General features: G+C 37.5%; 1 protein-coding gene across 2 annotated transcripts in view; it reads left to right on the top strand.

Annotated features, from left to right (window-relative positions):
• The first annotated feature begins 6,613 nt into the window (after positions 1-6,613).
• Positions 6,614-10,577, top strand: part of LOC140592549 (ORC ubiquitin ligase 1-like) — a 10,179-nt gene continuing 6,215 nt past the window's right edge. The window contains exons 1-4 of one of the 2 annotated variants that reach the window (XM_072716087.1): positions 6,614-6,841; positions 7,157-7,292; positions 7,503-7,594; positions 7,711-7,956. In XM_072716087.1, coding sequence (XP_072572188.1) covers positions 6,620-6,841; positions 7,157-7,292; positions 7,503-7,594; positions 7,711-7,956 — 696 coding nt within the window. In that variant the 5' untranslated portion in view covers positions 6,614-6,619. The remainder of the gene's footprint in view (positions 6,842-7,156; positions 7,293-7,502; positions 7,595-7,710; positions 7,957-10,577) is intronic. The other variant, XM_072716094.1, reaches the window with a different exon arrangement.

Below are 10,577 nucleotides of genomic sequence, written 5' to 3'. Positions count from 1 at the left end.
GAAGCAATTACTTAACTGAAATAGTTGCTTTCCTGTCACGGCAGCAACTCCACCATCCATTACCCATCATTACACTGAAATTGTTGCTTTTGTACGTCTGTGCCAAGAAAGCTCTTACTCCTTCCCTAGAAAGGAACAAAGTCTTCCACAGAGCACTATGAAAACAAATATAGGACAGCAGGTCTAGCATCCACAGCAGGTCCACTGAGAGCTAAGTACTAATCCACTTCTACATAAATACTGTCTATCACACAATGTGTATCTCCAGACATACATAATAGAACATACCATACCCTGAAATAGAAAGAAGCAGCTGACAGACTGTCCTCTGGTGTGGGTCTGCAGAAAATGGAGTAAAATCATTTGAACTGATAACAGCACTGTCATTGGTTTCTAGTGCCGCTAAGACCTGATAAAAACAAGGTCTTTAAGCAACCAACCTTCCAGTATCTCTTTTAACCTTGATCAATTATTATGCTGACATCATTTTTCCCATATTTTAGCTTTAAAATTCTCCACATAAATAATGTGTTGCTAGTCATCTGATAAGCATCTGGTTACCACAAAATTAATGACACATATCCATTAGTATCCATTTATCCATCTTCCATACCAATTATCCAATCCAGGCCTGTGGTGACATTGCCTTGGTAATGTTGATTCAGGAACAAAAAATGTTTGTAATATCAAATATATGAACAGATAAATAAAGAACCTATATACAACCAACTCAAATAAAATATATTGGTATACCTACTTATCAGTTTATTACAAGAGTATATGGCTAATTAATATTTAACATTTGTCTTACACAGGGTTAGAAAGACAAAGCCATTTCAGTCAACCTAATGAAAGCTAGTGTTCTTTCAAATGGTAAATGACAAAACTGCACGCTGATTCCATAAATGTCACAGGAAGAATACCAGATATCCCACTGAGGTAGTGCATTTCAGTTATTCCTTCAATTATTTTAAGTGCTAGAAGAAAAGTTCACACTGCAGAAACTTTGTTCTAAGAAACAGTGAAATTGCCTACACTGGGGTGGGTTATCATAGCTTTGTGCTAGAATAGTTGCCCTACTAAACAGACCATCTGGGTTATCATAGCTGGCTGCCAAGATGCCAGTTGAGTACAGCAGGCAAGAACTTGTGTGACATTTTCCCTGTTTTACAGTGGAGGGGTCAAAATGGTCATTACTCTGCCTTAACATTCATTAACCATATATCACTTACCTATGATTTAGAAGGCACTTTTTAGTGCTGGAAAAGTAGTCCATAGCAGGTTCTATATATATTTTGCTAGATTTGTATATCAAGCACAGATGAAAATGGCCCTTAAATTGATCCATATCTTATCTTATATTGATTCATATTTTCCTACCATTGGAAGCATGGGCCAAAATTAGGATTCCCTTGTGACTCCACTGTACACTATCCCAAGACAGCAGTTTACCTTTTAAAAGCATAAAAGATTTATAGGAATCTTTTTTTTTTTTTTAGAAAGATTCCAGTTCTATAGTATAGCTACTTATAGTGCTTGCTTTTATTAAGCTTAAATTTGTTTTATCTGATGTTTTTACACTGTTACAATTCCAGTATTTGAAGATTAATTAATTTAATTATTTATTTACAACAGTGCCATATGTTTAACTCGGCACATGAGCATGAGAAAACAGTCTTCTTAGCAATTTGTTAAAAACCTTGCAAAATTGACAGTAGTATTTCATCTATATCTACTATATCTACAGTAAATAAATGTAAAATAATCATGTCCTTATAAAAGAAATGCATGATTGTAATTTTATTTTACATTGGTCTTACATAGGACTACAGGTGTGAATTAGCAATAGTGCTATAACCTGGTACAAAGCATCTCTCCTTTTTTTGAGGTTAATGTATTTTGTACATTGTCCCTGTTCAAATAAATAAATAAACTAAACATATATTCAGTTTTTTATTACTATTAGCTTTTATCTGCTGCCTAGACATTCACTAATGACAATTAGTGAATGTTACTGAGGATTGGAAATGATAATTCAATGTTAGGATCAGTTAATGAAGTAAAACTTCCTGAGTTGGCATTGTTCAGTTGTCACTCCCTGAGGGACTAGAAACTATATCTCCTCCTCAGAAACATCCTCCTTGGTAAGCAGTTCTTATCTCTGCTATCGCGGCAGGCTGATAGCAAGGGTAATATCCAGTAACAGCGGCTTTATGCGCGATCCAATACCTGGATCAATCCTGAGCCAGACAAATTCCATTAACCCTTCCCCAGCAAGGCTTCCAGTTCACAACTTCTGACATTTATGCAGTTTTATGAAGTGCCAAATTACACAACAGAGATGCAGACTGAGGTTGTAGCACCTCTTGAAAGCCCTGTTCAAATTTCTCATTATTTATCTCTATTATTTGTTACATTATTACAATATTAGATATCTATTTTGTTAATTTACAGTTCCATTTTAAGTGACATTATTATCAGTATAGAATATTCCAGAACCAAAATATTATGGAAATTAAATTACTTTATTTTAATTAAATGCGGTGGGTTGGCGCCCCATCCTGGGTTGTTCCCTGACTTGTACCCATAGCCTCCTGGATAGGCTCTGGACCCCCCACGACCCTGAATGGGACAAGCAGTTACAGAAAATGGATGGATGGATGGATGGATATTTGTATTAATATAATGATCAGCAAAAACATTAAGCTTCATGTAGATCTAATCAAAGTATTCAAGTTATTATTTTTTTATTATTATAATTAGTATTGTTGCTTTTGTTGTTTGGTATATAATATTTTATTATATTATTTATAATATTTTCCTCTCAATTTTCTTGTTACAAAAATATAGTTAATCTGAGATTTTTTCTATAAAACCTATTCTGCATTAATGCCCAGTATTTATGAAGAAGAAATTTCGTGGTTTTCACATAAGATTAATGTGGTTTAGAGGTATTAATTGCATTGAATACTTTAAAAATGTTTAATAACATACTTAATGTATCATGAACAACATTTTAGTAATTATATCTAGTGTTAGTCAACATGCAGGTTATGTTCTGCTGCCAGTTGTAAGAATGCTATATGCAACATATCAGTCTTGTATAACCATTTACTTGTGCAGTTTAGTGATAATTTGTGATGTAAACAATGTCTTAACCAACTGGGTTTTATGTACAATATATAGGGAATTGATAACAGAACAACACAAACTTTAAAATGCTATTTATATCTATCTATCTATATATCTATATCTATCTATCTATCTATCTATCTATCTATCTAAAGTGTTTCAGCAGAATTGTCAGAAAAGACTGACAAAGCTTGTAACCGGTGCACTGCAATGCTGATTTAAAATTAGAGCCTTACTCTACTCTACTCTACTCATAAAAATCTTGGCTTGTCTTAGACTACAGCTTATAAATGTTAGTCTTAGACTTAGTCTTGTCCAGAAAAAGGAAAGCACAATATCACTGTGACATCCAGCACCTCCAGTCAAGTTAGACATGCTAATTTGAATTCCAAACTATAGAACTCACCTTCAAGCATGGTTTTCAGAGAAGGAGGATTCCCACCAGGACATGAATATGTTGGTGGTCTCTGCACATCCATGGATATGATGGAGCACTGCAGGCCAGTCTCACAAAACAAACCATGCAGAGTTTGAAAAGAACGTAAATAACTGACTTTAAAATATATAAAACGATACTTGGAACCACTGCAAAAACACCAGAACAATATCATACAGAAGAGCAAAATGCAAAAGAGGTACTGCTGAAAGCCTTTTCCCTTCCCTGAATGAAAGCAATCCCTAAGACTGAATGGGTAATGAGACCCTGGCTCCAGAGATTTTAGCTTTCTTAATCATGTTCATAATTAATTCAAGAACATTGATAATTTCATTACATTCTTTTTGTCTTATCAATAAATGATGTGCCTGCACTTTTGGTCCTGTATACGGGGAGGGAAAGGAGATGCTGTGGGTAATATGGCACTAAGAAGAGGACAGATAAATACGATACAAACAGTAAAGCGGTAATTATAGTTCTTGACCAGGCCACTAGCATCACAATATAAAGTAATATGGTCACAAATATTTAATAAGCTTGTATGCTGAGAGAAACAAAACCTTGCGAAAACTGCTTCTATTGCATCTAACTTTGCTTAAAACAAGAACTTGCAATACATAATTTTAATCTGATAAACTTTATTTCTGGTATATATTATCTAATTATATGAATATATCTGAAGAAAACTGTGTTTTAGGTAAAAACAGTGATATCATTTCCCATTAAAAATGTGTATGATAATAATAACAGACTGTATTATAATTAAACACAAAGCAATATCCCATTAATATATCAATTTCCATCTTCTTACAACCAAGAGTGTGGAAAACCGCAATGTGAATTATTCCACAAGACAAGTAAAAATTAGTAACTGATCCAATGACTTACAATAACCAACAACCAGTAGGCCACTGTGGCAATATGTTATGAATTAACAAAAAATATGTACTATAATTGAGATGCATTGAGACCTCACTATTCTAAAACATAGTTAAATGTCTAACCTAAGACAAAAATCAGGTTTTATAGCTTATTAATCACAGACATATACTTAAACATTTCATAGCTGATATGAATATAAAACTTAATAACCTTTGTACTTTACAACATTCCGTAGCTTAAATGGAAAATAAATCACTGTTATTTCAGCAGAATAGAACACTTATATGTTTTCAGTGCTTTTTTGTTCCATTCAATCGAATATAGTATATTATACTGTCATCTTTGCAACACCTATTCTGTATTTTCATTTTGAATTCCCTGTTTTAATTTATTATTGTAGGGCCAAGCCAGCTATGCTGTTGGAAAAAGCCTCTGGCTGTAGTGTTACCATCAAAACTTAACAATGGTTCTGTAAGCTCTCTAGCAACATATGGCCACGTTCAAGGCTGAACACCTTCCTGTAGATAGCAGCAAACCTGCCCCCATGGACTGTGGGGGGAGGGGTGCAGCCCATCCTGTGCCTGGGTAACATTTGGAGCATCATTATGAATGTACTGTATAGTGATAAGCAATCACAAAAAAATACCTACAGATATTTTAATGGAAACTTTATTAGCAAAATCCTCATGACTGCATCAAACTCCATAACTGCAAAACACTAGTAAATTGTATAATGAGGTAGACTGGCATTGGCAAAGGTGCCAGTGCATGCAGTTATGGAGTCTCCCTCTTAAATTATAATATCTAATTATTAAAAACACACATACTACTATAAGTGCTAGACTAGGTTCAAGTACAGTTAGTGTGGATGGAGACAGGATAGAGAGGGAAAGGAAAATTCTCTAAAAGAATCAGAACTCTTGCGTATTTGCTGGAAACACTAGAATCTCCATTCAAAGAACAAAATAACTGCAAATAACCATATAATTTATAGAAAAATTATCATAGATCAAATTGCCATGGTAAGATCATATTTGGGATGACACATATTTTCAAAATCAATTAAAACAAAACTATATTTTTCTCTTTTTCTCTAAGAATAGAATTTCATATAAAATACAGGGAAAACAATGAAGAAAAAAGATGCAATACCTACAAATAGACTTACAAATGTGTCGCTTTTTAAGAGTTGTCCTTAAACAAGTGTAGTATTGATAGGAGACTACAAAATATATACAGACATACACAAATTATTCTATAATCCTTCCATTTGTTGTAGTTTACAGGTGTAAAAGTGATACAAAGGGAATAGAAATGTGGTAGTTAATATAATTGGAGATTACGCTGTAAATATTAAGTCCAGATATTGTATCCTATAAAACAGACCTATGCTTTCATTTTTATTGGACTCAATAAACACAACTAATAGCAGATAATCGCAGGAGTCGGTATCCTATCCCGGAAGCTACGGGTACAAGGCAGAGAATAACCCAGGATGGGCCACATAATATTTACTTCAGATATATTCAGCTTTTTTTGTAAATATGTTTTTAATAATATTGAATGGAATAGTGCCATATGTTGTAAATGGATTGTCCGCTAAAAGTTCGCTATAGCGTTTCACTATGACGGCATATGAACAGGATTGCTACATCAAAAGCGTTGGGGTAATTTGCAAAAACTACAGACTATTTACAAGGTAATAAAATTGTTACATACATATGTAAATGAGTGTGTGGACCAAAAGTTGACAACCCTGCTTGAACCACAAGATAGCTGTCCATTGCTGCGCTAAGCACCACAGCTTTGGAATACGTAAAAACAACCTAATGTCTTTTAATTGTACACTTAAATGGTTATTATAATACATAACAATATTAACTGAATTGTAATCCCCAGACTCCGATTTTGGTGCAGATAAATATGTCCTCTTACATATACCAAATTGTTATGCTTTCATACAGCTCATTTTTCTTAATAACCATAATATTCAACAGACGTAAATTTGTTCATTTTATTTTATTATATTTCGAAATATATAATTATCGGAATTTTATATTATATTATATTATATTTATAAAAGCACTATCAAGGAAGTGAAACACACGAATTCTATTTTAACCCACTCGCTTGCCGTAGTTGAAAAGTCTGCAAAGAGGCGTTAATAGTATGATAAACATTACGGATGCGTTTAAACTGCGTCCAAGCCGGCGTATCTGTGCAGTTGCTGCGCAATCACGATTTGGGGGGAACAATTGTGTAAAAGGGGTGGTTGTTACAGCATTTTCATTTTACTGCGGTGCGAACCGCATTTGCGTTATGGCTCAAAGTGTTCAAAATGTCACTGTATTTTTAACTTTGCCGATATCTTGCCAAATCTGTCTCGGAAAGGTATATCGATTTCGCAACACCGTGTATGGAGCTAATCTGTGATAGCATTAGGGCAACAATGTTTTGTAGTCATGTTTCATTATCTGTGTACCTGTATCTTCCTAACTGAGTGCTGCCTGTTTATATTTTATGTTACATAGTGTATTTCACCATTTTTGGTTCTTAGACGTTTAATGTTTTTTATATCATGCCAGACAGACACCGTATACAAAGAGGCTTTCATCCCATGAAATGGGGAAGTGCTAATATAATTTAGGTCGATCGGTCAGTTAACTAGTGAAGTACCTACTTACTTATGTTTTTCTTTCGTCCTAGGTTCGGAAACCCGTTGTTTGTGGCAATTACCATGTGTTCTGTTCTGCTTGTATTGAACTGTGGCTGACGAAGTCGAATCACTGTCCAACCTGCCGAATCCTTATCACCCCTGCAAACCCATGCCGAGAGATCATAGGTATAATAATAATGCCGATGATTGCTTTAATGTAATATTTTTTTCTGGTATAATGGAGATATAATAATGGAGCTCTGCCCATTGTCTTAGCTACTCACTAAAAGCCGATCCTTCAGTAGCCATTTAAGAGTCTAAGATAAGGCATGAAGGGTATAAGGATTGCTGTTTATTGGTTTAAATGTGTTTATTATGAATTTCATATCAATCCAGGTGCAACAAATGAAACTGAATGTAATGACAGTGCTTCAGTTAAAAAGAAATTAAGGAAGACCAGATTTGAGTTATTACTGAGGGATTTTGAGGTAATGTTAATCAAATATTGTTTTTATTTTTCTTATGACATTAATTAAGGTTCTAATATTTTTAACATGAAGGTGTTAAAGGAATAACTAGCATAGTTTGTGCTCTTGTAATTTAGGAGGAAATCAAGGCTCTGCATAATGAAAATGAAGAACTCAGAAAGAAAAACATGAGCACAGAAGAACAGCTTAAAATTTGTCAGCAAGCCTGTCCCATCACCACCTCAGATGCAAGTGAAGATTGTAAAGAAAGCTCACTGGAAGAGAGGATTGACTCTGATGTTCTAGAGGAATGGGAAGAAAAGCTTGGAGCTGCCACTGCAACTTATGAGAAGGTACAGCTGGATTTAGAGAAAATGAAAGAGGTAATTTATTTTTATTGTATTCCCCAGATTTGGAATTAATATGATTTTGGGATTGGGCTTCTTCTGACACTTATTTCATTAGCATGATAACTCAAAAAGTAATTGACAAATCCTCTTCAAACTTTGCAGACAAGTTGTAAAGGTGAACAAATCTGGAACAAATGAGTGCCACATAGTGGTAGCAAAGAGAAGGATAATGGCAAAGATAACTTGTTAGTAGGACTGTGCGATATGACGATATGACAAAATAAAAATGTCTGTCATTTCATATTATGCTCTATCATTTATTTAGTGGTGTCACAAAGCACTGCTTACGGCAACATTTTTTTATCTTTTGGGTGACAGTTTGCAAGGTTACATGCCTCATGGGATGTGTACACATACAAACAAATACAATTCCTGAAATATATTAGAAACATTGAAAGATATTACAACCAGAAAACTGCATATAAAACTAACTTTACTGTGGTTTTGGAGTTAAGGTTTAAACTCAAATCCACTTTCTGGAATATTTCAGTGTAGATCTGCAAATCCCCACATACATCACTCTCAATCTCTCGGTACCTCTTGACAAAGTTTGATGTGTGACAGCTGTGTTCCTGTGTTTGGTGTGATTTTTTTTTTTTTGTACTTTATCTACAGTACATTTAGTGATACAGTAATCATAGTCAATAAGAAAGTAAGTAGTGAGAGCAGCAAACCAGACAGTTAAAGTACCGAGAGTAACTATAGAACTTAAAAAGGAAATTATAGTGAGACTTGAAGGTGGTGCACATTAGGGATGGCGCGGTTCATGAAAAAAAACCGAACCGTTCGGTTCGCTTGTCTCGGTTCGGAGCATGCATGCGTCGCATGGTTCGACGGTTCATGACATGCGCAATGTAGCCTCGTGCCCCGTATGTGACGTCAGTGTGTTTCCCTTTCGCGCGAAAGAATAGGCTATATGCACAGAGCGTTGTGACGTAGTTCCGGTAAAAGTTCGGTCAGCTAAGTAATTTCCGGTAGCCTTTCGTTTGATGCGTTTAGCTCGTGTTTTCGGCGTTACCACCGTCTCTGAAGAAAACGTTTAAATTTCAGCCAACCGATAGCACAACATCTGAACACTGTTGTGCACCTTTGTTGTGTGACTTTATTTAATGTGCGGGTAGGTACTTTGTTAAAGAAAATTAAGTTATCTGTGACAAAGCACTCCAGTGAGTGTCATGCCTCGATCGTCCGCTCTTTCCGTGTGCCACACCCCCTCGTTAACCCTGTGTGGATTCCCCGTGTTTACCAGCTGTTCCTGATTGTTGTCAAATTTGTCATTACTCCATTGTATTTAGTCCGCGTTTCCGTTTCTTTTTCCAGTCCGGTCATTATATTGCAATTCTGCTTTACCGCTCGTCTGTGTTCCTTTTGCCGCGGGCAGATCGGCGGCGGCATCAGCAGCGGGCGTTGCCGCGGGCAGATCGGCGGCGGCATCAGCAGCAGCAGCAGGCGGTGCTGCGGGCAGAGCGGCGACAGCAGCTGCAGGCGGTGCTGCTGGCAAATCCGGATCAGGCAGTTCCGGAGCAGGCAGGAGGGGTGCCGAGTGCGTTGGCGCTGCCCCTTTAAGGGCTCTCGGGACCCGGGGAATAGCGTCTCTTACGGCGCGAATGCCGCCGTGCCCCAGACGCTCCGGCCGATAAATAGAAGCCTCTACCGTAGGCGGCTGCTCTCCGGGGACGCTGGCTAGGCGGGCAGCGGCTATGTCATCCCAGGTGGGTGGTGAGCCCTCGTACTCACCGGCTGGGAGCAGAGTGCAGGCTCCCAAGCGGAGCGTTGGGATCGCCTCCCGTCGCTCGGTGAGCCGGTGCTGCAGGCGGCGGAGGCACTTCCGGGCTTTGGTAAGCGGGTATGCCTGCCCCGACGGGCGCTCCTTCTGGAGCAGGTCCCGGCCCCGGCTAGCCAGTTCCAGGGCTACCGGGTCCTCCTGGACCTCAGGCTGGGATTGCCAGTACACGAAGGTTTGCAGCAGTCCGAGCCGGTGGTGCTCGGACTGCTGCTTCGTGCTTTCGCGGAGACTTGTCATTCTGTCACGCTACGGGATGAAGGCGAGCAGGGAAGCAGGGAAACGGAGCCAGGGAGTCGGGTAAAGCGGGGATTTATTGGGCAGGACAGGACTGGGGAAGCAGGACGGCAAACAAAGGGTAACACTACAATGACAAGTCTGGGGAAGACTGACTCAGACGAGGACTAAATACACAAGACAAGCTAGACTTAATAGGACACAGGCGATCACATTTAGGACTGAACACGAGGTAATGAGGGGGGCGTGGCACACATCGGGATCGTACGGAGCGGGATGTGACAGTGCCCATACCCAACTGTAATAGCGATTAAAGCGATCTATTCTTTTAGCATTTATGTTAAGGCAAGACTTTTATTTTATTACTGTTCTGGGATTAATAATGTTTAATAATTTTAATAATGTGCTTTAAGTCAAGTCAAATTCAGTTTATGCATGATTACATGATATAGCTTTTTTAATACTGTATCCTAAATTGTGGATAATTACGCTATATATCATATGCTGAAGTACATTTCTGGAGTGTTAAAGATTAAAAGAAAGAATAACAAGAACCGTACAGAACCGAAAACCG

Source organism: Paramormyrops kingsleyae, chromosome 1, assembly GCF_048594095.1.
Source record: "Paramormyrops kingsleyae isolate MSU_618 chromosome 1, PKINGS_0.4, whole genome shotgun sequence".
Lineage (NCBI taxonomy): Eukaryota > Metazoa > Chordata > Actinopteri > Osteoglossiformes > Mormyridae > Paramormyrops > Paramormyrops kingsleyae.
Note: the sequence above shows the minus strand (reverse complement) of the source record. Positions and strands in the feature narration are given on the sequence as shown.